Source organism: Neoarius graeffei, chromosome 6, assembly GCF_027579695.1.
Source record: "Neoarius graeffei isolate fNeoGra1 chromosome 6, fNeoGra1.pri, whole genome shotgun sequence".
Lineage (NCBI taxonomy): Eukaryota > Metazoa > Chordata > Actinopteri > Siluriformes > Ariidae > Neoarius > Neoarius graeffei.
In genome coordinates, this window is record NC_083574.1 from 56,634,682 (window position 1) to 56,661,362 (window position 26,681).

General features: G+C 42.8%; 1 protein-coding gene across 1 annotated transcript in view; it reads right to left on the bottom strand.

Moving 5' to 3' along the window:
- The window catches only part of bcl2l13 (BCL2 like 13), a 60,425-nt gene extending 37,120 nt beyond the window's left edge, over window positions 1-23,305 (bottom strand). The window contains exons 1-4 of the mRNA XM_060923909.1: window positions 23,141-23,305; window positions 16,001-16,159; window positions 5,188-5,292; window positions 1,686-1,842 (exon numbers count right to left, since the gene is read on the bottom strand). Of these exons, the coding sequence (XP_060779892.1) occupies window positions 1,686-1,842; window positions 5,188-5,292; window positions 16,001-16,115 (377 nt within the window). The 5' untranslated portion in view covers window positions 16,116-16,159; window positions 23,141-23,305. The remainder of the gene's footprint in view (window positions 1-1,685; window positions 1,843-5,187; window positions 5,293-16,000; window positions 16,160-23,140) is intronic.
- Window positions 23,306-26,681: the final 3,376 nt, after the last annotated feature.

Genomic DNA, 26,681 nt, shown 5'->3' on the forward strand with positions numbered 1-26,681 from the left:
GTTCTCCCCGTGTCTGCGTGGGTTTCATCCGGGTGCTCCGGTTTCCTAGCCTGGCAAGCCAGACTAAATGTGAATATTTAGTCTGGCCTCGATCCGTAGACATTTCCGACGGGTGTAGGAGGAACAACCCGCTGTCTTTCAAACTGTGCGTATAGGCCAACGCTCTGACCAATCAGCGCAACAGTGACTGTGACATAGTCAGAGCGACAGAAAGCAGTGGGGGAGACCTTGAAATAAATAATTTTTCAAAATGCGTATTAATTAATAAACAGGTTCTAGATATTAAGAAGTTTGGAGATAATGACCACAAGTTTGGAGTCTGTACCACATACTTAACATACACTTTTATTTTTTTCAAGTGTTTTTCAAGGGTTTGCTTAAACTGTTTTTGAGAGTTTTTATTTAGTGGTGTTTGGTGAAATAATTTCCCTTAAATTTAAAATAACGGGAAAATAAGAAACAATCAAAAAGTAATGTTTCAAAGCTGTTTATTAATTCTTCGTACTGCACAAACTAGCCCCATCCTTTTGGCTACGAGCGGAGCCAGCTGGTAGATCAGAGTTTTGCCATAGCCGGTCGGCAAAACAGCGAAAACGTCCTTCTTGAAAAGGAATGAGCGGACAGCCTCTTCCTGCTCATGTTTCAACGAAAACTCCAAGTCTAATTCTTCTAAAACTGATTCCAAAGCGGAGTCAAACGCGCGCTGTTCACTAGCCGTAGCCATCTTTCCTGCTGCGCTTTCTCCAGCGCTGCGCAGCTTTGTCGTCACTCCTGCAAAAGCCCGCCCAAAGAATCCAAACAAAAACCTTGCGTTGTGATTGGCGGGCACGATTTGATGCCCGGGGTGTTTTTGTTTATATGGTGCGAGGCTAGACCCATTCGCTAGGCAAAAATATTTTTGGCCGCTAGGCGGGTGGGTCTAGTTTACTAGGCTACCGGTTTCCCCCACAGTCCAAAGACATGCAGGTTAGGTTAACTGGTGGATTTAAATTGACCGCAAGTGTGAATGTGAGTGTGAATGGTTGTTTTGTCTCTCTGCATCAGCCCTGTGATGACCTGGTGACTTGTCCAGGGTGTACCTCGCATCTTGCCCATAGTCAGCTGGGATAGGCTCCAGCTTGCCTGTGATCCTACACAGGATAAGTGGTTATGGAAAATGGATAGATGGATGTTATGCTACCATGTTCTTTTTCAAGAGAAGGCCTTTTTCCTAGCTACCCTTCCCTGAAAACCACAATTATTCAGTCTTTTTCAGATTGTGCCATCACGAACATAAGCTTGAATGTGCTGACAGAGGCAGATACACAACTGCATGCTCCAGAACACAAAACTGCAAAAAGTTCAGCTTTTATAGGAGGTAGTCATACTTCTTTATGATTAACTAGTCTTGTGCATTTCATTATTAACACCTGCCTGCTAATTACTCTCAATGACTGTAGAACTATGAAGGGTGTACTCCCCCCCAGGTTTCTGAACGTCGGTTTACTTTTATTTATTTTTTGTATCACCTGAGGTTATTGGTTTGGGTACAGAAGTTGGTTAGGACCACAGAATTGTTATTTAGGCCCTGATAAATAAAAACAGAGTTGAATGATGGTGTACTTTCTTTTTCTTCATGACTATATATGCTTGGTCATGCTATACTGATATCTTTGCCTTTCTATGGAAATTTAACAGACACTAACCCACTGAGAAGTGTCTGTGTGGCTGAGGTCAGATGTGTGTCCAGCATTTGTGCGACATGGTCCCCCAGCATGGCCAGGCTGTCCTCTATAGTGTTCTCGGGATTAGCTGGACTGAACACTGGGGATGTGTGCCGATCAAAGCCTGTACTTGGAAAAGCTATTTAAATAAATAAATAAATAAATAAATAAATAAAAATTAAAAAATAAAACCACCCACAACACACCACACAGTCTTGCAAAAGTATTCATCCCCCTTGGTGTCGGTCCTGTTTTGTCACATTACAAGCTGGAATTAAAATGGGATTTTGGGGGGTTAGCACCATTTGATTTACACAAAATGTACACATCTAGCCACTGGGATTTTTGCCCATTCCTCAAGACAAAACTGCTCCAACTCCTTCAAGTTAGATGGGCTGCATTGGTGTACAGCAATCTTCAAGTTATGCCACAGATTCTCAATTGGACTGAGGTCTGGGCTTTGATTAGGCCATTCCAAGATATTTAAATGTTTTCCCTTTAAACCACTCCAGTGGAGCTTTAGCAGTATGTTGAGGGTCATTGCCCTGCTGGAACGTGAACCTTCATCCCAGTCTCAAACCTCTGGCTAACTCAAACAGGTTTTCCTCCAGAATTGCCCTGTATTTAGTGCCATCCATCTTTCCTTCAGTCCTGACCAGCTTTCCTGTCCCTGCAGATGAAAAATATCCCCACAGCATGATGCTGCCACCACCATGCTTCACTGTAGGAATGGTGTTCTGGCCAAAAAGATACATTTTAGTCTCATTTGACCAAAGCATCTTCTTCAGTGTGTTTGGAGAGTCTGCCACATGCTGTTGGGCAAACTCCAAGGTTTTTTTTTTGTTTGTTTTTTAAAAGCAATGTCTTTTTTCTGGCCACTCTTCCATAAAGCCCCACTCTGTGGAGCGTACGGCTTAAAGTGGTCCTGTGGACAGATACTCCCATCTCCACTGTGGATCTTTGCAGCTCCTTCAGTGTCATCTTTGGTGTCTTTGTTGCATCTCTGATTAATGCCCTCCTTGCCCGGCCTGAGTTTTGGTGGGCGGCCTTCTCTTGTCAGGTTTGTCGTGGTGACATATTCTTTCCATTTTGCTATCATGGATTTAATGGCGCTCTGTGGGATATTCAAAGTTTGTGATTTTTTTTTTAAATAACCCAATGCATTTCCACAACTTTGTCTCTGACCTGTTTGGAGGCTCCTTGGTTTTCATGTTGCTTGCTTAGTAGTGTTGCAGAGTCAGGGTCCTTCCAGAGCAGGTTGATTTATACAGACCTCATGTGACAGATCATGCGACACTCCAGATTTCTGTTTTTTCATCTTAATTATTGTTTGTGTCACAATAAAACAATTTGCACCTTCAAAGTTGTAGGCATGTTGTGTAAATCAAATAGTGCTAATCCCCCCAAAATCCATTTTAATTCTATCTTGTAATGCGACAAAAAAAGACAAAACGCCAAGGGGGATGAATACTTCTGCAAGGCAATTTTTTTTAAAGCGCATACACACATTAAAAAAATTAATTAAATAAATAAAAAAAGAAAAGAAAAAAAAAAAAAGACACAGCCGACAGACTTCTGTATTAATCAAACCAGGATCAATATTTAACTAACGCTAAACTCAAATATTTGTCTTAAAATGTCCAAAAGAAATGACCCCCCCCACCAAAGGAAAAAAAATAAATAAAAAAAACAAAACAAAACTTCATTCAGTAGAGTAATAAAGTATTTACAGGGAAACCCCCCACCCACCCCCACACACACGTATACAACCCCAATTCCAAAAAAGTTGGGACGCTGTGTAAACTGTAGATAAAGTCAGAATGCGATAATTTGCAAACATGGAAACCCTATTTTTCATTGAACAAAGACAACATTTCACATGTTGAAACTGAGAAATTTCATTGTTTTTTGAAATACATATGCCCATTTTGAATTTGATGTCAGCAACCCATTTCAAAAAAGTTGGGACGGGGGCATATTTATCACTGTGTTGCATCACATCTATTTTTAACAACACCCGGTAAACGTTTGGGAACTGAGGAGACCAACTGCAGTAGTTTTGAAAGAGAAATGTTGTCCCATTCTTGCCTGATGTACAATTTCAGTTGCTCAACAGTTCTGGGTCTCCTTCGTCTTATTTTGCACTTCATAATACACCAAATGTTTTAAATGGAAGACAGGTCTGGACTGCAGGCAGGCCAGTTTAGCACCCGGACTCTTACTATGGAGCCATGCAGTTTTAATATGTGCAGAATGCAGTTTGACATTGTCTTGCTGAAAGAAAGGCCTTCCCTGAGAAAGATTTTGTCTGGATGGCAGCATATTGCTCCGAAACGTGTATATATCGTTCAGCATTAACGATGCCTTCCCAGATGTACAAGCTACCCATGTCATATGCACTAATGCACCCTCATACCATCACAGATGCTGGCTTTTGAACTGTGCACTGATAACAAGCCGGATGGTTCCTCTCCTCTTTAGCCTGGAAGATGTGGTGTCCATGATTTCTAAACGGAATTTCTACTTTTGATTCGTCAGACCTCGGGACAATTTTCCACTTTGCCTCAGTCCATCGCAAAAGAGCTCGGGCCCAGAGAAGGCACTGGTGTTTCTGGATATTGTTTATATCTGGTTTTAACTTGCATTTGTGGATGCAGTAATGAACTGTTTTCACAGACAATGGTTTTCTGTAGTGTTCCTGAGCCCATACAGTGATTTCCACTACAGACATGTGTCTGCTTTTAATGCAGTGTTGCCTGATGGCCTGAAGATCACAGGTATCCAATGTCAGTTTTCAGCCTTGTCTCTTGCATACAGAGATTTCCCCAGATTCTCTGAATCCTTTAATGATATTATGTACTATAGATGATGTGGTCCCCAAATTCTTTGCAATTTTACATTGAGACAATTCTTAAAATTGTTGCACTGTTTGCCCATGCAGTCCTTCACAGAGCGGCGAACTCCTCCCCATCTTTACTTCTGAGAGACTCCGCCTCTCTGGGATGCTCTATTTATATCCAATCATGTTACTGACCTGTTGCCAATTAACCAAATTAGGTTTTTTTTAGCATTACACAACTTTTTCAGTCATCTGTTGCCCCTGTCCCAGCTTTTCTGAAACATGTTACTGACATCAAATTCAAAAGGAGCACATATTTTTCAAAAACCAATAAAATTTCTCAGTTTCAACATTTGATATATATTTCAATGAAATATAGGGTTTCCATGATTTACAAATCTTCACATTCTGTTTTTATGTACAGTTTACACAGCGTCCAAACTTTTTGGGAATTGGGGTTTTATACACACACACACACACACATATATACACACACACTAATATATATATATATATATATATATATATATATATATATATATATATATACACACACACACGCACGCACACACATTATGTAAGTATGTATATCACACACAAAATTTGGTGTAATGAAGTACTACTGTATGCATTCGTGTGTCTTACAAGCAGTGATTTCTTCTTCTAGCTGCTTTAGCTGTTCTGCAATCTGCTCCTTCATCATGCTGGTCTTGTCCACAGCTGTTTCTTGTGCAGCCTGTCCAGATGCTCCTAATCAGTAAATACAAAAACAATTTTAAATTAAAAAAAAAAAATTTAAATTGTACTCGACTGTTCAGCCATGCACACACAAAATGCTGCATGATGAACACGTAAAAAGTGTGCAATAATACTAGACAGCTAGAGGCTGCTGGCTTTATCTCCAAGTTGACACCATGGGATATTTGCTTGACAGCATAATGACAGAGGTCTTTAAGTAAAAGTTCATTAGCTTTCTTTTATGAGATGCGATCAAAAAGTTCCAGGACTGTTCCTGTTGCAAACAGAGTGCAGCAAGGTCATGCGAGTGCAACAGGAGTGAGCAGTAACTCTCGTGAGTCAATATGCTGCGTGCCATCATGCTGTCAACATTGGAGCCTGTATTACACGTTTGTGACAACGTGCAAGTGTGCATTTGCAACAGAGTCCACGGCTCATTGATGCGTGTAAGGAGAGAAGGCTAGCTCATCTGGTCCAATCTCACAAAAGACCTACTGTAGCACAAACTGCTGAAAAAGTTAAATACTGACTATGACAGAAAGGAGTCAAAAACACAGGTGTATTGCAACTTGCTACATACGGGGCTGAGTAGCCACAAGCCGGTCAGAGAGCCAACGCTGACCCCTGTCCACCAAAATGCTGAAATTCCTCTTCATCTTAAGTATTTTAGCAGAAGTCTTAAGAATTTGCACCAAAACTGACTCACATTTGAAGCTATTCATTATTCCCTCCACCCTGATTAAATCCCCAGTTCCAGCTGAAGAAAAACAGCCCCAAAGCATGATGCTGCCACCACCATGCTTTAGCATGGGGATGGTGTTCTTTTGGTGAGGTGCTTTTTTTTTTTGCCAAATATATCTTTTGGTATTATGGCCAAGTAGTTCACCTTTATGCTCAGACCATAACATTATTCCACATGGTTTTGGGGATGTATTTTCCCCCCAAACTTTAGCTGAGCTTAGATTAAAAAAAAAGGACTTCCATCTTGCTACCGTACCCAGTAGCACAGGCATATAAAGTCTTCAGGATCTCTCACATGTAAAGAGCAACCAGTACTTACCAGAAATTGCTGTAATTTTAATATTGATCTTGGCAGCCTCCCTAACCGGTTTTCTCCTGGCCTTCATCAGTTTTAAAGGAATGTTAAGCATCAAAGCATTTATCATCATATGTACAGTGGTGCCTGAAAGTTTGTGAACCCTTTAGAATTTTCTATATTTCTGCGTAAACATGACCTAAAACAATCAGATTTTCACACAAATCCTAGAAGTAGATACTGTAAAAAAGAGAACCCAGTTAAACAAATTAGACAAAAATATTATACTTGGTCATTATTTCTTAAGGAAAATGATCCAATATTACACATCCACAAGTGGCAAAAGTATGTGAACCTTTGCTTTCAGTATCTGGTGTGACCCCCTTGTGCAGCAATAACTGCAACTAAACATTTCCGGTAACTGTTGATCAGTCCTGCACACCGGCTTGGAGGAATTTTAGCCCATTCCTCCGTACAGAACAGCTTCAACTCTGGGATGTTGGTGGGTTTCCTCACATGAACTGCTCGCTTCAGGTCCTTCCACAACATTTCGATTGGATTAAGGTCAGGACTTTGACTTGGCCATTCCAAAACATTAACTTTATTCTTCTTTAACCATTCTTTGGTAGAACGACTTGTGTGCTTAGGGTCGTTGTCTTGCTGCATGACCTACCTTCTCTTGAGATTCAGTTCATGGACAGATGTCCTGACATTTTACTTTAGAATTAGCTGGTATAATTCAGAATTCATTGTTCCATCAATGATGACAAGCCGTCCAGGCCCAGATGCAGCCAAACAGGCCCAAACCATGATACTACCACCACCACCATGTTTCACAGATGGGATAAGGTTCTTATGCTGGAATGCAGTGTTTTCCTTTCTCCAAACAGAACACTTCTCATTTAAACTAAAAAGGTCTATTTTGGTCTCATCCGTCCACAGAACATTTTTCCAATAGCCTTCTGGCTTGTCCACGTGATCTTTAGCAAATTGCAGACAAGCAGCAATGCTCTTTTTGGAGAGCAGTGGCTTTCTCCTTGCAACCCTGCCATGCACACCATTGTTGTTCAGTGTTCTGATGGTGGACTCATGAACATTAGCCAATGTGAGAGAGGCCTTCAGTTGCTTAGAAGTTACCATGGGGTCTTTTGTGACCTCGCTTACTATTACACGTCTTGCTCTTAGAGTGATCTTTGTTGGTTGACCACTCCTGGGGAAGGTAACAATGGTCTTGAATTTCCTCCATCTGTACACAATCTGTCTGACTGTGGATTGGTGGAGTCCAAACTCTTTACAGATGGTTTTGTAACAGGAGCGGCATACCAACGCTTGTGTAGTGACCACTTTGTTGGAGGTAAGACGAATAAAATTAGCCAGAAAAGGCATTGCATTGCTGTTAACATTCCATTCTAGTTTACTGTAATTATGATCTGGCAGCTATTTACACCGGATCCAGTGTAAATAGCTGCCGGAGCCAACGTCCGAGCTTGCCGGAGCATGCTCCGGCTGGCCGCGAGCTAGCGCGCTCCGGAAGGCCGCGAGCTAGCGCGCTTCGGCCGGCTGCGAGCTAGCACGCTCCGGAACCTCGGACATTGGCTCCGGCAGCTATTTACATTGGATCCGGTGTAAATAGCTGCCAGATCATAATTACAGTAAACTAGAATGGAATGTTAACAGCAATGCAATGCCTTTTCTGGCTAATTTTATCTTACGTCCAACAAAGTGGTCACTACACAAGCGTTGGTATGCCGCTATCCATCTTCTCCGTCGGTCAGCATCTACCAGGATCCGATAAAATGATAACCCTTGCCTTGTTTGTTGATGGTTACTACATCCAGGTGCACAACAACATAGTGGCATGATGGAAGTCTTGCTAAAAGTAAAAACTTTCTTTGCTGCCGTTCCTCAATGTTGGCTGTGGTAAACTACTGGTAGTACATGTCCAAAATGGCGGCCGCGTTTGTCGTGACGTCACGTGAAAAGGATCCATAGGAACAGCTATACATTATTTGGGGTTAATCAGTCAGTCACTTCAATTGATGGCACATATATACCAATTAGTATGGGATTGACTGAATCTGAACATGAACACGTTCACAATTATTTTAAAAAAAATTAAATAAATACAAATTTAAAAAGTGCGCACGCAAATGCAAGCTGGGTACTAGATTCCCTCCCTCCTCAAAACTTTTCTAGTTTATTTTTTTTAACGTTGCAATTTTACAGTAAAATGCTGAAAAAGGAACCGACAAGGTTGAACACGCACACACAGTTGCTCCTTACAGTATTTTAGCTTTTTATATTAATTTCAAAATATTTTTCAGTAAGAATTTCTAGTTAGGGGCAGCACGGTGGTGTAGTGGTTAGCGCTGTCGCCTCACAGCAAGAAGGTCCGGGTTCGAGCCCCGGGGCCGGCAAGGGCCTTTCTGTGCAGAGTGTGCATGTTCTCCCCGTGTCCGCGTGGGTTTCCTCCGGGTGCTCCGGTTTCCCCCACAGTCCAAAGACATGCAGGTTAGGTTAACTGGTGACTCTAAATTGACCATAGGTGTGAATGTGAGTGTGAATGGTTGTCTGTGTCTATGTGTCAGCCCTGTGATGATCTGGCGACTTGTCCAGGGTGTACCCCGCCTTTCGCCCGTAGTCAGTTGGGATAGGCTCCAGCTTGCCTGTGACCCTGTAGAAGGATAAAGCGGCTAGAGATAATGATAGGAGATATATATCACAAAAACTTGCCATTTTAAACTTGTATATTTACTGCATTTATAGTGGTTTATCATTAGTTCAGGTGAATACTGAAAACATACAGCATGATTCAATTTCACCAAACTGAAATTAAAAAGCATGTGGAAAACCCTCAATTCATTGATTTTGAACATACTTTAACACGTCCTATAATAATAATAATAATAATAATAATAAACTTGGTCCTAGGTGTGGCTGTAACTGCAACAGAACAAATTCTACTTTAAAACCAAAGGGTCATGTAATCAAAAACAGTACAACGAGCCGGAGGTATTTGCTCAGTGACAATGGCGAGATGGTGCTTGGTGGGATTTCTCTCAGCTCAGCTGCACTGTAATCAAGTGGCGTGTGAGTAATTCAGCAGTGACTGAACTGACAGTGGAAAGCAGGGATCAGAAGCTCACGGGAACAAAACAGGAGCAAAAGAAACACATGGCAGTCCTATTCTACATACTGATATGCCTGAGTGGACATACCATGCCTATTCATTTGCTCTGATTAACATAGTCTAAGAAGTGAATATCATCTATTCTCTTAAAAGACAGAACCAACTCACCAAATGTTTGTTTCTGCTTTTCACTAATGTTCCACAGACGGTGCAGATGTTCCCTTCTAGAACATATTTGATCTCTTCCTTCCTTTCTGGTTGGGTTAGTATTCATGCCTGGGCCCCAGACCCTCAAATATTTTCAGCTGTAAAACTGTCTCCCTCCATAGTTCCACTCACTCCAACTGCTACATACAAATGACCTCGAAGAGTCTCGGGCAGTCGGTTTAAAACACCTCAAAATAATCTGGCTTCAGATTCGTTAGTAAAATTACGACAAATCACAATTTATCAACTATGAACCCCGCTTTTCGCCCGTAGTCAGCTGGGATAGGCTCCAGCTTACCTGCGACCCTGTAGAACAGGATAAAGCGGCTACAGATAATGAGATGAGATGTGCCCAGTTCTTACGTGCTGGTTACAGTACGCTTGCCAGAAAGTACACTACCATTAGAAAGGTGCGCTCACTTTTCATTGTTGATGGTAGAACTGTACCTGATGGTAAAAAGTCTGCAACTTAAAAGTAGACAGCCTTTTGAGTTCATAAAATCGGTGAAATTTAGTTCCCTCTGAAATTTGGTCATTGTGATAGGTTTATTTTTGTAATATCTTTTTAAAAAAAAAAAAAAAAGGCCAGTCTGTGGCTGGGAAGTTATTCAATTTGAGGGGATTCCCTAGCAAATAACATGCATGAAATCTCTCGCTTCGCGCAGTCAAGCAGACAGAGGAAGTCCATGTGCGCATGCTTACCTGCGTCGTCTTCATCTTTCGGGTTTTACAGCAGCTGGCATCCAGTGTTGTGTTACTGCCATCTACAGGTTTACCTTTGACCGTGCACTGACAGTTCCATCATTCTGTCACTAGTGCCACTTTTCCACTACCAACGTGGCTGAGTAGGGCTGAGCCGTGCGGTGCTGAGCTGGGCTGAGTCGAGCTGAGCGGGGCTGTTGGAGTTGCATTTCGACTACAACCGCGCTGAACCGTGCTGGCTGGAAGTGGGTGGACACATTGGGTGGAGTTAGCGAAAGTGGGTGGACGTCACGTGATGTCGTTAGGCGGCGCAAACAGTGACATCAGTGAGCTTTTAAGCGGTAGTCTCACGACCCGGAGAGTAAACAATAAACATGGAGTCGTTAGTGTTGCTGGTCTTGGTGCTGTGGCTTGTTGTCACCGACAACGCCAACAGATACTGGCAAGAGCGTATAGATGAGGCGAGGCGCATAAGGCTTCAGAAATTCTCCTAATTCGTAATTCTCCTTCTTCCGGGTTTACGGTGTTTACAGATCCCAGCGTGCTCGCGGGGCGTGTGTGGGCATGTGAGGACACTCCTCCTCACCAATCAGTGCACAGGGGAGTGTCTGCTCACGCCCCCAGCCTCACTCAGCTCAGTTTGGCTCGCTTCAGCCCCACTCCAAAACCGTGTGAGTTTTGGGGGCTGAGCAGGGCTGAAGCGAGCGGAGTCGTGCTGTTCTTAGATAGTCGAAACGCGAGCCGTGTCGGGCTGAAGTGAGCTGAAGCGAGCTGAAGTGAGCTGAAAAAGGGTAGTGGAAAAGGGCCATAAACAAACAGCTGATCACACCGAGGTGCTCGCTGACCGCCGATATTTATTAGTTTGGTCCTGCGTTTCCTTTCCTTCACAACATAACGCCTTTTCTCGCTTTCCGTTACTGTAGTTGGTCTTTCACATCCTCCATTTTTCTCTCCTGTTTCAAATTTGTATCCCACAATGCCTTGGATGAACGGGGAAACCCCACCACGTTATGCATGATGTAGTATCTTGAATGAGGTCACAGTGAAGCAAGAAAAAAAAAAGGCAGAGAATTTAGGGCCACGTGGCTCTAAATTTATTAATTGGTTCTTTTAGGGGAAAAAAAGTAATAAAATTGGAAGTCTGTGATTCAAATTCAGTAGCTTTCGGTCCACTAAAAAAATTTTTTTTTACATACACGTGTGTAATATATATACATATTATATATAAATAGGGTGTCTGGGAAACAAATTGACCTAAACGTGAAAAATCTGAAAGGCAGTCTACCTTTAACTATGCAATTTAGGTCTAGGCTTTTGAAGCCGAATACGCTGCTAAGCAAACATTTGTAAATCTGCATTAATATTCATAATTGCAAACTCAGTAAAAAACAAAGCCTTTTCCTATGGGATCAATATTACCAGGTGGGACTCTCCAATTGCTCCTACCTATACTTGAAACTCTCCTTGGAAATGCTAAAAGTAACAATTTGTCATCCTACTACAGCATCCTATTTCAGCACTTTAAAGGACATGGGACATGAAACATAAATGCACGCTATATCAGTTTCTTTCCATTAAAAATATGAAATAATTGCATCAACAAATACAAAATTATCTATTAAATTCAGCAAAATCGTTATATTCGTGATGATTATATGGCATTTCTGCTCGAGCTCCGATATGCATATTTTACAACCGGAAGAGCCGCTGTCACGTGATCATACATCACAAAAACTTTCGGGTACAGCACAAGCGGGTAGATGAATATGGAGAAGTGTGAATCGTGATGATGACGAATGCGACAAAATAGTTTTTGTGTCTTGGATGACAAGAAAATTGTTTCGTTTTTAGAGTGTTTAACATACATTGAACATCATGGTGTATTGCGACCTCCCAGTCAGTCAGACGCAGTCAGACGCGCTGTCACTCCTGTTAGCAATGTAGCTAGGCTCAGCATGGCCAATGGTATTTTTTGGGCTGTAGTTAGATGCGACCAAACTCTTCCACGTTTTTCCTGTTTACATAGGTTTATATGACCAGTGACATGAAACAAAGTTCAGTTACACAAATTGAAACGTGGCGATTTTCTATGCTATGGAAAGTCCGCACTATAATGACAGGCGTACTAACACCTTCTGCGCGCTTCGACAGCGTACTGATACCTTCACTCGGAGTTGTACCATTATTTTTTAGACAGGGCGGACGGACCAGGGCATTCGCCCGCCTGGCCGTGCCCGACGAGGAGCGCTCTCGGCCGGCTTGGGAGGCAGACGGCAGCCCCTCCTGGAAGTGTGGTTTTACCATGGGCCTCATGCGGTAAGGATTAGTATTATAATTTTGGGTGTATCAATTATTGATTATCATAATTCTGACTCGTTTCGCCATTTTGAATGTTTTCATCTCGGACTCTGGAAGCATTGTATCTCAATCAATCTCGAAAAATATCAGCAAAAAAAAAAAAAAACTAGCTTGCAACGGACTTTAGCTAGATCTATGATGAACTTTCAATGTATGATACAAAAATAATACTTCTTTCAACAGATCATTAGCCTTTGAGCAGAATTGCTTTTAACTTACCAGGAAGTGTTATCGAGCCGACCACTTTCAGTTTCATGGGGATTGAATGAACTCTCACTCTCAGAATCATCTGACCCATCAGAGTAAAGACAAGATCTATGTTCATGTGAATTTCCAGCTATCGGTTCGAATTGATAGGGTCTAACTTCACATCTCTGTGAAACATCGGTAATGTCACTGTCGATGGTGTCCATTTTGGTAACCTGTTTACATTAGATACCCAAGCGCTGGCTCCTTGAAAAGTTTTTGTGACGTCACGGGTCACGTGACCGCTTAGCTAATTAACGAATCATTGTTTTACGCTGATGTATAAAAAAAAGTTGAATAATGTGATGATTTTCACATTTTTGATGCCCTGCAGTGATTTACATGGCATTTCTTATGACCTTTATACATAATTATACCCAGAAAAAAATCCATGTCCCATGTCCTTTAATAAAATTTTGGTGTAACGCACAATCTCACAACTCAACACTGATGTATCAGAGAGAATCAAATTTTATGCAACTTCCACAAATCCCAGTCAACTGGAAGACCTTGCCAATGACTCACGAACAATTCCACCGTCACATCAAAATAAAATAATCCATGTGGTTGGTATGACTAATGGAAAAGAAATATATGATTTCAGTCAAAGTAACATATGATTCATTTATTAAGTGTTGGAGATCTTGAACTTAGGCTTTACTTGGAAATTATCTGGAACAAGAAAACAGATAAAAGCCCCTCTCCCCCCACCATCCCAGGTTGTTGGGTTTTTTGCAACAAAAAGGAGGCATTTTGAAAAATTCCAAATATATAAAGAATGATAAATGGGAATAAATGAAAATGTCAGTGCATGATTTTTTTTTCGTATGATCTGACAGCTGTTGGGATAGTAGAGAAGGCTTTGTAGCTCCAAGCACTCATCAGTGCTTAAATCAAAGTTTATAAAGGTATCCTGCACATGGAGTCACTTAATGTTCAATTTTGATCTCCATCATTCATATGGATTAGACTCGTCTCTTGATCTCCTTCTCCAGAAATGTGTCTAAATCTTTGTCATCTACAATAAAGTGTGGGGGGGAGGGGGCTTAAGTAGTGTAACTCTTCCAATGAGTTTTTCCATTCAGCATCCATGGAAAAGTATGAGGAACTTAAGTTTAAAAAAACAAACAAACATGATCAACCTGTATATTCTTCAGCCTTGTACTTGACAGCTGAACTGAAGGAGGTGGAGTAAACATGAAATATACAGTGGTGCTTGAAAGTTTTAGAATTGTGCCTTTAGAACTTTCTATACTTCTGCATAAATACGACCTAAAACATCATCAGATTTGCACACAAGTCCTAAAAGTAGATAAAGAGAACCCAGTTAAACAAATGAGACAAAAATATTATACTTGGTCATTTATTTATTGAAGAAAACAAGCCAATATTACATATCTCTGAGTGGCAAAAGTATGTGAACCTTTGCTTTCAGTATCTGGTGTGACCCCCTTGTGCAGCAATAACTGCAACTAAACGTTTCCGGTAACTGCTGATCAGTCCTGCACACCGGCTTGGAGGAATTTTAGCCCATTCCTCCGTACAGAACAGCTTCAACTCTGGGATGTTGGTGGGTTTCCTCACATGAACTGCTCGCTTCAGGTCCTTCCACAACATTTCGCCTGGATTAAGGTCAGGACTTTGACTTGGCCATTCCAAAACATTAACTTTATTCTTCTTTAACCATTCTTTGGTAGAACGACTTGAGTGCTTAGGGTCGTTGTCTTGCTGCATGACCCACCTTCTCTTGAGATTCAGTTCATGGACAGATGTCCTGACATTTTCCTTTAGAATTCGCTGGTATAATTCAGAATTCATCGTTCCATCAATGACAGCAAGCCGTCCTGGCCCAGATACAGCAAAACAGGCCCAAACCATGATATTACCACCACCATGTTTCACAGATGGGATAAGGTTCTTATGCTGGAATGCAGTGTTTTCCTTTCTCCAAACATAACTCTTCTCATTTAAACCAAAAAGTTCTATTTTGGTCTCATCCATCCACAAAACATTTTTTCCAATAGCCTTCTGGCTTATCCATGTGATTTTTAGCAAACTGCAGATGAACAGCAATGTTCTTTTTGGAGAGCAGTGGCTTTCTCTTTGCAACCCTGCTATGCACACTATTGTTGTTCAGTGTTCTCCTGATGGTGGACTCGTGAACATTAACATTAGCCAATGTGATAGAGGCCTTCAGTTGCTTAGAAGTTACCCTGGGGTCCTTTATGACCTCGCCGACTTTTACACGTCTTGCTCTTGGAGTGATCTTTGTTGGTCGACCACTCCTGGGGAGGGTAACAATGGTCTTGAATTTCCTCCATTTGTACACAATCTGTCTGACTGTGTATTGGTGGAGTCCAAACTCTTTACAGATGGTTTTGTAACCTTTTCCAGCCTGATGAGCATCAACAACGCTTTTTCTGAGGTCCTCAGAAATCTCCTTTGTTCGTACCATGATACACTTCTACAAACGTGTTGTGAAGATCAGACTTTGATAGATCCCTGTTCTTTAAATAAAACAGGGTGCCCACTCACACCTGATTGTCATCTCATTGATTGAAAACACCTGACTCTAATTTCACCTTCAAATTAACTGCTAATCCTAGAAGTTCATATACTTTTGCCACTGACATATGTAATATTGGATCATTTTCTTCAATAAATAAATGACCCAAGTATAATATTTTTGTCTCCTTTGTTTAACTGGGTTCTCTTTATCTACTTTTTGGATTTGTGTGAAAATCTGATGCTGTTTTAGGTCATATTTATGCAGAAATATAGAAAATTCTAAAGGGTTCACAAACTTTCAAGCACCACTGTAGCACCATACTCCTGAACTGACCTCCAAGGCTTCAATCTAGAACCAATGAAAGTAGTTATTGCATAATACACTTCTGAACCAGCACGAAAATCTCAGCGACATAACTTTTAATTGGTCAGGCTCTCGAACTGTGCCCAAGTTAAAGAATGCGTTTACTTTATTCTTCACATGAACAGTTATTACATGAAATACCAAGAATGTATCCTGCATTATTCTTTACCTCCCTCAGGCCTGGACTGTGGTCGCAGGGGCAGGCCAAGGTAGCACAGGAGGACGTATTTGGTCTCATAGTGGAATCCTTCAGGCACGTTGCTGGTGGAGCCAGGAGCAGCCATTGAAGAGAAATGTTGCACTCCCAGGGCACATACACTACTGTGTTCTGGGGGGGAGGGGGGGAGCGCACACACACACACACACACACACAAGGAAATGAATTTATAAAATACACCATGCAAAAATTATTCATACAGTAAACCATGAATGAATGAATGAATGAATGAATGAATATTTAAAGAATATGTCCTGAGCCCTCTGCTGATCACTCTGATGATACATGACTGCATCCCCAGGGCTGCCAGCAACCACATTGTGAAGTTTGCAGACAACACAACAGTGGTGGGCCTCATCAGGGATGACGACGACCTGGCCTACAGAGAGGAGGCGGAGCAGCTAGTGGGCTGGTGCAGGGAAAACAACCTGATCCTGAACGTGGACAAACTCAACGAAATCATTGTTGACTTCAGTTAAACCCGGACCTGGCGACTTGCCCAGGGTGTACCCCGCCTTTCGCCCGTAGTCAGCTGGGATAGGCTCCAGCTTGCCTGCGACCCTGTTGAACAGGATAAAGCGGCTAGAGATAATGAGATGAGAGGAGTTAAACCCAACCCAGCCACGCTCCACTTCTCATCAACACGGCTGTGGAGGTGGTCAATAGCACCAAGTTCCTGGGGGTGCACATCACAGACAACTTCACCTGGTCTGTGAACACCTGGTCAAGAAGGCACAGCAGCATCTGCACTTCCTGCGTAGAATGAGGAGAGCCCACCTGCCCCTGCCCATCCTCACTACATTCTACAAAAGCACCATAGAGAGCGTTCTAACCAGCTGCATCTCTGTGTGGTGTGGAGGCTGCAGTGCTTCTGACTGGAAGAATGTGAGGAGAATAGTGAGGACAGCAGAGAAAATCATTGGGACTTCTCTTCCCTCCATTCGGGACATCGCACCTAGCCAGAAACATCATCAGTGACCCCTCACACCCTCACTGTGGACTGTTCTCCCTCCTGGACTCTGGAAAGAGGTTCCGCAGCATTTGGTGCAGGACCACCAGGTTCTGTAACAGCTCTTTCAACCAGGTCACTAGACTCCTCAACTCCAAATCCAAACTCTAAATTTCTATTTATATTTGAACAATTCCTACTTCCACAGGTCCATCTAGCCATCTATCCATTATCTGTAGCCACTTATCCTGTTCTACAAGGTCGCAGGCAAGCTGGAGCCTATCCCAGCTGACTATGGGTGAGAGGCAGTGTACACCCTGGACAAGTCGCCAGGTCATCACAGGACTGACACACAGAGACAAACAACCATTCACACTCACATTCACACCTACGGTCAATTTAGAGTCACCAATTAACCTAACCTGCATGTCTTTGGACTGTGGGGGAAACCGGAGCACCCGGAGGAAACCCACGCAGACACGGGGAGAACATGCAAACTCCACACAGAAAGGCCCTCGCCGGCCGCTGGGCTCGAACCCGGACCTTCTTGCTGTGAGGAACTACACCACCATGCTGCCCAATTCCACAGGTCACTTTATACTATTTTGCTGCTGCATGATTTAATACACGTTCATATTTAATTCTGTGCTGAGCTAAATTGCAACGAAATTTCGTTCTGTGTCCACTTGTTGCATACTGAATGACAATAAAGGTTGTCTAAGAATAACGTGCAAGAACTAACGACAGATTAGTCAAGTGAACGTTATGCCAGCGGGTGGTGTAGTGGTTAGCACTGTCGCCTCACAGCAAGAAGGTCCTGGGTTCGAGCCCCGTGGCCGGCAAGGGCCTTTGTGCGGAGTTTGCATGTTCTCCCCGTGTCCGCGTGGGTTTCCTCCGGGTGCTCCGGTTTCCCCCACAGTCCAAAGACATGCAGGTTAGATTAACTGGTGACTCTAAATTGACCGTGAGTGTGAATGGTTGTCTGTGTCTATGTGTCAGCCCTGTGATGACCTGGCGACTTGTCCAGGGTGTACCCCGCCTTTCGCCCGTAGTCAGCTGGGATAGGCTCCAGCTTGCCTGCGACCCTGTAGAACAGGATAAAGCGGCTACAGATAATGAGATGAGATGATTTAATATACGTTCGTATTTAATTCTGTGCTGAGCTAAATTGCAACAAAATTTTGTTCTGTGTCCACTTGTTGCATACTGAATGACAATAAAGGTTGTCTAAGAAAAACGTGCAAGAACTAACGACAGATTAGTCAAGTGAATGTTACACCAGCGGGTGGTGTATTGGTTAGCACTGTCGCCTCACAGCAAGAAGGTCCTGGGTTCGAGCCTTTCTGTGTGGGTTTCCTCCAGGTGCACCGGTTTCCCCTACAGGCATGTAGGTTAACTGGTGGCTCTAAATTGACCATAGGGGTGAATGTGAGCGTGAATGGTTGTCTCTGTGTCAGCCCTGTGATGACCTGGCGACTTGTCCAGGGTGTACCCCACCTCTCGCCCATAGTCAGCTGGGATAGGCTCCAGCTTGCCTGTGACCCTGTAGGACAGGATAAGCAGCTACAGATAACAGATGGGTGTTACACCAGTTCACATTTATTCAAGTATCAACAACTTCTAGTTTCCTCACCATGCTTCCATGACTAAAAGCTGCACCTTCAGTAATAAAGTTTTCATTTACACTACCGTTCAAAAGTTTGGGGTCACCCAGACAATTTTGTGTTTTCCATGAAAAGTCACACTTTTATTTACCACCATAAGTTGTAAAATGAATAGAAAATATAGTCAAGACAGTTTTCTGGCCATTTTGAGCATTTAATCGACCCCACAAAATAATGTGATGCTCCAGAAACTCAATCTGCTCAAAGGAAGGTCAGTTTTATAGCTTCTCTAAAGAGCTCAACTGTTTTCAGCTGTGCTAACATGATTGTACAAGGGTTTTCTAATCATCCATTAGCCTTCTGAGGCAATGAGCAAACACATTGTACCATTAGAACACTGGAGTGAGAGTTGCTGGAAATGGGCCTCTATACACTAGGGTGGCCAGACGTCCGGCTTTAGGCCAGACCGTCCATCTTTTCAATGTCTTGTCCGGCGTCCGGCACAGCATCAAGCTGGACGCACATTTGTCCTCCTTTTAGAGACGATGAGCGGAATTATATAATATTGACTTGCCAGACTGGAAGAGCAGAGTTCTAGAATAACGTTTTGTAGGGAAACTGCAGATCTGTGCTGCACACTAGAAATCTACAATAAAGAGTCTATGGCTCGATGTTTTTTGGCATGCAATGCGAACTCCGCACCGTGAGGCGTTGCGTTCTAGAACGCGTTGTGCTCTATCCTTTGATGATCTTTCTGGCGCGTGCCTAGTGCCCTGCCCCCCTGGCCCTGGCTGGGACTTGGAAACACGAGTCTGTCCGGTAGACCAGCTGCTCACAACTTAACTTGTTAGGATATGGATGACAGTGCAAATGCACATCTACTATATCTACCTTAAGTTTAATTTCAGTGGTTTGTTACTCCACAATGTTTTTAATAAATACAAATATGGTGTTCTAGCCAATTAAGAGCTAATACATGAATTATAATAAATACTATGAATGCTTTAAAACGTTTTATAATGTTGCTGGTTATGTTGCCTATTTGTTCTTTGAGAATCTACAAATGTTGTGCTTTTTGGTACTCAGCACCTTAAGTTTAATTTCAGTGGTTTGTTAACTCCACAATCTCATTATCTCTAGCCGCTTTATCCCTCTACAGGGTCGCAGGCAAGCTGGAGCCTATCCCAGCTGACTACGGGCGAAAGGCGGGGTACACCCTGGACAAGCCGCCAGGTCATCACAGGGCTGACACATAGACACAGACAACCATTCACACTCACATTCACACCTACGGTCAATTTAGAGTCACCAGTTAACCTAACCTGCATGTCTTTGGACTGTGGGGGAAACCGGAGCACCCGGAGGAAACCCACGCGGACACGGGGAGAACATGCAAACTCCACACAGAAAGGCCCTCGCCGGCCACGGGGCTCGAACCCGGACCTTCTTGCTGTGAGGCGACAGTGTAACTCCACAATGTTTTTAATAAATATACTGTGTGTTCTAGCCAATTAAGAGCTAATGCATGAATTATAATAAATACTATGAATGCTTTGACCTTACTCTTTTTTCCCCACAATCATAATCTTTAACCCTACAAAATTCCGATGTTGATTTCACCAAACTTGAGTGACTTGCATAAAAATAATCCATTCTCAATCTTGCCACTGTAGTTTACATAAAAATTTGAGGGCTATGAATCAGATGGGATTTGCCATTATTCACCCTAAAATTGATTAGAATGCAGGAAATTGCATCTAAGAAATACATCCCCATCCAAATAATGTCCTCCTTTTTGGTGTTATGGAAATGGTCACCCTACTATACACCTATGTAGATACATACGTGTCAACCTATACGGAATGTCCATATTTTATACGGATTTGATTCAATAAACGTAGTATACGGGCATATAAATAAAGTTATACGGATTCTTTAAAAAACTTCAATATTTATTTAGAGCTATAATCAATTCCCACGATGATAAAAGAGCGCATAACATTTACAAACGTACTGTACACCACAGCCAGCCAGTAAAGAGTCTTATGAAATCGCGTGTTATCTTGTGGTAGCGAGACTTCGTTCCACTTTTGATCATGCGCACACCGCATTGCGAGAATCCCACCAACCGGGAAGTCATAGACAAACATAGATGCCGCCTTCTGCGTAGAATCATACGTCATCCTCGCCGCCATATTGGATGGGGCAAAGCGGAGACTAAAGATGCCTCATTCATGTGCTGCGTTTAACTGTACCAACAGGTTTGCCGTCCAAACGAGATCACATGGGATTACCTTTCACAGGTGAGACTGGAAAAATACTTTTCATTGTATTTGGTCATTATAACGTAATTTTACGAACAGATTTTTCTGACTTTGTGGCTAATATGAAGTCTCGTGCATAATAGCCGCTCGGTGAAACCTGTCTCCAAACAACGAAGTATTTCCTTCGTAACTACGCTGATAACACTGCGTTTTTGTCAAACATTGGAGATTTTTCTGACTTTGTGGCTAATATGAAATCTCGCGCATAATAGCTGCTCGGTGAAACCTGTCTCCAAACAACGAAGTATTTCCTTTGCAACTACGCTGATAACACTGTGTTTTTGTCAAACATTGGAGATTTTTCTGACTTTGTGGCTAATATGAAGTCTCGTGCATAATAGCCGCTCGGTGAAACCTGTCTCCAAACAACGAAGTATTTCCTTCGTAACTACGCTGATAACACTGTGTTTTTGTCAAACATTGGAGATTTTTCTGACTTTGTGGCTAATATGAAATCTCGCGCATAATAGCTGCTCGGTGAAACCTGTCTCCAAACAACGAAGTATTTCCTTTGCAACTACGCTGATAACACTTTGTGTTTTTGTCAAACATTGGAGATTTTTCTGACTTTGTGGCTAATATGAAGTCTCGTGCATAATAGCCGCTCGGTGAAACCTGTCTCCAAACAACGAAGTATTTCCTTCGTAACTACGCTGATAACACTTTGTGTTTTTGTCAAACATTGGAGATTTTTCTGACTTTGTGGCTAATATGAAGTCTCGTGCATAATAGCCGCTCGGTGAAACCTGTCTCCAAACAACGAAGTATTTCCTTCGTAACTACGCTGATAACACTGTGTTTTTGTCAAACATTGGAGATTTTTCTGACTTTGTGGCTAATATGAAATCTCGCGCATAATAGCTGCTCGGTGAAACCTGTCTCCAAACAACGAAGTATTTCCTTTGCAACTACGCTGATAACACTTTGTGTTTTTGTCAAACATTGGAGATTTTTCTGACTTTGTGGCTAATATGAAGTCTCGTGCATAATAGCCGCTCGGTGAAACCTGTCTCCAAACAACGAAGTATTTCCTTCGTAACTACGCTGATAACACTTTGTGTTTTTGTCAAACATTGGAGATTTTTCTGACTTTGTGGCTAAATGAAGTCTCGTGCATAATAGCCGCTCGGTGAAACCTGTCTCCAAACAACGAAGTATTTCCTTCGTAACTACGCTGATAACACTGTGTTTTTGTCAAACATTGGAGATTTTTCTGACTTTGTGGCTAATATGAAGTCTTGTGCATAATAGCCGCTCGGTGAAACCTGTCTCCAAACAACGAAGTATTTCCTTCGTAACTACGCTGATAACACTTTGTGTTTTTGTCAAACATTGGAGTATTCATTCTAACGGTTTAGTTATTAATATTGAATAAAAAGTGGGGGCGTCGTGGCTCGGGTGGATGGGGCGCTGCACCGTGGGTCCGGGGACCCGGGTTCGATTCCGACCCGGGGTCATTTCCCGATCCCTCCCCATCTCTCTCTCCCGCTCATTTCCTGTCTCTACACTGTCCTATCCAATAAAGGTGAAAAAAAGCCCAAAAAATATCTTTAAAAAAAAAAAAAGTAACTGGGATATATCATTGTTAATTATCATTCAAATTTTAGGTAAATTATTTTAATTTGCATCTTATACGGATTTTATAAGGGAAATACGGATTTTGGAGGTTGGTTATACAGGTTTGATTGACCAAAGGTTGACATGTATGTAGATATTGCACCAAAAACCAGACATTTGCAGCTAGAATAGTCATTTACCACATTAGCAATGTATAGAGTGGATTTCTGATTAGTTTAAAGTGATCTTCATTGAAAAGAACAGTGCTTTTCTTTCAAACATAAGGACATTTCAAAGTGACCCCAAACTTTTGAACGGTAGTGTAGTGTCCACAGAAATGTCTGAGAGGAACTTTAAGCCCAATTTAAAGAATAAATAAAAATCCAAGCTTGAGCAAGTTGTTTATGTGAAATAAAGAGGCATCCAGGAGGTTGTCTGTTTGCAGCCCACTCCAAACCCCACATCACTCTTTAGAACCTCGTGTATAAGGGCGCGCGCACTGATCCTCTCCCACAGACCCCTCCTCCTACCTTAGCATGTTAGCTACACAGATAGCTTAGCTTAGCTAACACCTCAGTCACAGCCGCTGAGCTCCTCTCTCTCTCACACACACACAGTAATGATAATAAAGTGATAAAAACAAAAGAAACAAACCTACCTTCACGTCACACACAATCCCGGTACTGACCGTGTTGTTGTGTTTAAAACCTGGCCCTAACACTGTCTGCTTATAAAGTACTCCAGTGCTAGTTAGCTACACAGTTAGCCGCTAACTTATAGGCTGCAGTGTTCTGCGTGTTCCACAACCTGTCCCCTGTTCCGTCCCCTATTAATGTCGTCTTACACACACACACACACAGTCAGACGAGAACTGCTTTTTTCCTCCTTTTTTCTTTTTCTTTTTTTAAACAACAGACATCACAACTTCACCTGTTGATTTTCAATATTCTCACAAATGTTTTTGTAGCCTGTTTGAAAATTTCCAACAGCAACAAAATGTTTTCAAACGACACTTCATCAAATTAATTATTTGTGAATTCACATACTTAATAAAACCGAATCTCAAGGGTTTTTTTGGAGGATGTTAGAACCTAACTGTTTATTTCACTGTGAATGATTCCCCCGTCATTTTGTCACTTGGTTTTATGGACCACAATCTCATCTCATCTCATCTCATTATCTGTAGCCGCTTTATCCTGTTCTACAGGGTCGCAGGCAAGCTGGAGCCTATCCCAGCTGACTACGGGCGAAAGGCGGGGTACACCCTGGACAAGTCGCCAGGTCATCACAGGGCTGCCACATAGACACAGACAATCATTCACACTCACATTCACACCTACGGTCAATTTAGAGTCACCAGTTAACCTAACCTGCATGTCTTTGGACTGTGGGGGAAACCGGAGCACCCGGAGGAAACCCACGCGGACACGGGGAGAACATGCAAACTCCGCACAGAAAGGCCCTCGCCGGCCACGGGGCTCGAACCTGGACCTTCCTGCTGTGAGGCGACAGCACTAACCACTACACCACCGTGCAGCCCCATAAAATGACTTTTAGATTTAAATTTCAGTATAAAATCTAACAGAAAACCAACAATAACATCACATTTTGAGACTTTCCTCCATAATCTCATTCTCATCTCATTATCTCTCGCCGCTTTATCCTGTTCTACAGGGTCGCAGGCAAGCTGGAGCCTATCCCAGCTGACTACTGGTGAAAGGCGGGGTACACCCTGGACAAGTCGCCAGGTCATCACAGGGCTGACACATAGACACAGACAACCATTCACACTCACGGTCAATTTAGAGCCACCAGTTAACCTAACCTGCATGTCTTTGGACTGTGGGGGAAACCGGAACACCTGGAGGAAACCCACGTGGACACAGGGAGAACATTTAAACTCCACACAGAAAGGCCCTCGCCGGCCACGGGGCTCGAACCTGGACCTTCTTGGTGTGAGGCGACAGCACTAACCACTACACCACCGTGCCGCCCTTCCTACATAATATCCTTCTGAATATGAATAAAATGTAAAATTTCATGAACGCAGGTCATCTGGAAACAATCGTTTTAATGTTTTGTTTCTGCTGTAGTTAGTGGCACGGTGGTGTAGCGGTTAGCACTATTGCCTCACAGCAAGAAGGTCCTGGGTTAGAGCCCAGCAGCTGGTGAGGGCCTTTCTGTGTGGAGTTTGCGTGGTGTCTGCGTGGGTTTCCTCCACAGTCCAAAGACATGCAGGTTAGGTTAATTGGTGGCTCTAAATTGACTGTACAGGTGAATGGTTGTTTGTCTCTGTGTCAGCCCTGTGATAACCTGGCAACTTGTCCAGGGTGTACCCTGCCTCTCACCCATAGTCAGCGGGGATAGGCTCCAGCTTGCCTGCGACCCTGTAGGAACAGGATAAGTGGCTACCGATAATAGATGACTTTCATGAACGCAGGTCATCTGGAAACAATCGTTTTAATGTTTTGTTTCTGCTGTAGTTAGTGGCACGGTGGTGTAACGGTTAGCACTGTTGCCTCACAGCAAGAAGGTCCTGGGTTCAAGCCCACCGGCTGGTGAGGGCCTTTCTGTGTGGAGTTTGCGTGGTGTCTGTGTGGGTGTCCTCCAAAGACATGCAGGTTAGGTTAATTGGTGGCTCTAAATTTACTGTATGGGTGAATGGTTGTTTGTCTCTGTCATGACCTGGCAACTTATCCAGGGTGTACCCCGCCTCTTGCCCATAGTCAGCGGGGATAGGCTCCAGCTTGCCTGTGACCCTGTAGAACAGGATAAAGCGGCTAGAGATAATGAGATGAGATGAGGTAATCTGGAAACAATTGTTTTAATGTTTTGTTTCTGCTGTAGTTAGTGGAAGGGCGGCACGGTGGTGTAGTGGTTAGCACTGTCGCCTCACAGCAAGAAGGTCCTGGGATCGAGCCCAGTGGCCAGCGAGGGCCTTTCTGTGTGAAGTTTGCATGTTCTCCCCGTGTCTGTGTGGGTTTCCTCCGGGTGCTCCGGTTTCCCCCACAGACATGCAGATGAGGTTAATTGGTGGCTCTAAATTGACCGTAGGTGTGAATGGTTGTTTGTCTCTATGTGTCAGCCCTGCGATGACCTGGCGGCTTGTCCAGGGTGTACCCCGCCTCTCGCCCATAGTCAGCTGGGATAGGCTCCAGCTTGCCTGTGACCCTGTAGAACAGGATAAGCGGCTACAGATAATGGATGCATGGATGGATGTAGTTAGTGGACTTTATAGGGGCTCTAAAGGAAATTGATGTGTATCATAACAAGGAAGCAAACTTTTCAGGGACATGTATCTGGCCACTCTCAGAAAATAAAGTATATTATTGCACCATTAGGGGTACAATGGCTTGTCAATGGGGCAGGACCCTCTCAGGTACTTATTTGTACCCTTTATATACCATTTAGGAACATATATGTACCTGTTTGGCCCTAAAAAGGTACACATGGTTACCTTGAGGTCCAATAATGAGCCCTAAGGGGTACATTAGTGTAGCTTGTACAATGGGGTAGAGAAATGGACTCCTACTGTTCTGACAGTGTAGGACCAGCTGCACACCTGCTCACTCATGCACTTGTTCAGGGCTGTAGTGGTTCAGTGGTCAAAGGTCTGGGTTGCTGATAAAGTCAGGGGTTCAGGCCCCAGCACCACCAAACCTCACTGTTGGGCCCTTAACCCTTTCAACTCCAGCCATGTATCATGGCTGACCCCAACTTCCTAACAAACTGGGATCTGCAAAGAAAAGAGTTCCACTGTAATGTATGTGTGATAAATTAAGGCTTTTGTCTTCTCTTCTTCAGCCATGTGGAAGCAGTACAATGGATACAATCATGCAGATACAGATCTTCAGATAATGTTCACATCAAATGTAAGAATGGGGATAAAGATGATCTCATTTTTTTAATCTCATGGGTTGGTTTTAGTATTTCAGAAACTGCTGATTTTTATTTATTTATTTATTTATTTATTTATTTTTACACATGTTGCAGTCTCTACAATTCACGCAGAATGGTGTGAAAACAAAAAAATATCCGGTGAGCATCAGTTCTGTAGTTAGAAATCCCCTGTTAATGAGAGAGAGCAGAGGAGTTTGACCAGACTGTTATGAGCTGACAAGAAGTCTACTGTAACTCAAATAACCAATGTTTACAATCATGGTGAGTAGAAAATCATCTCAGCCTGAACACGTCAAGCC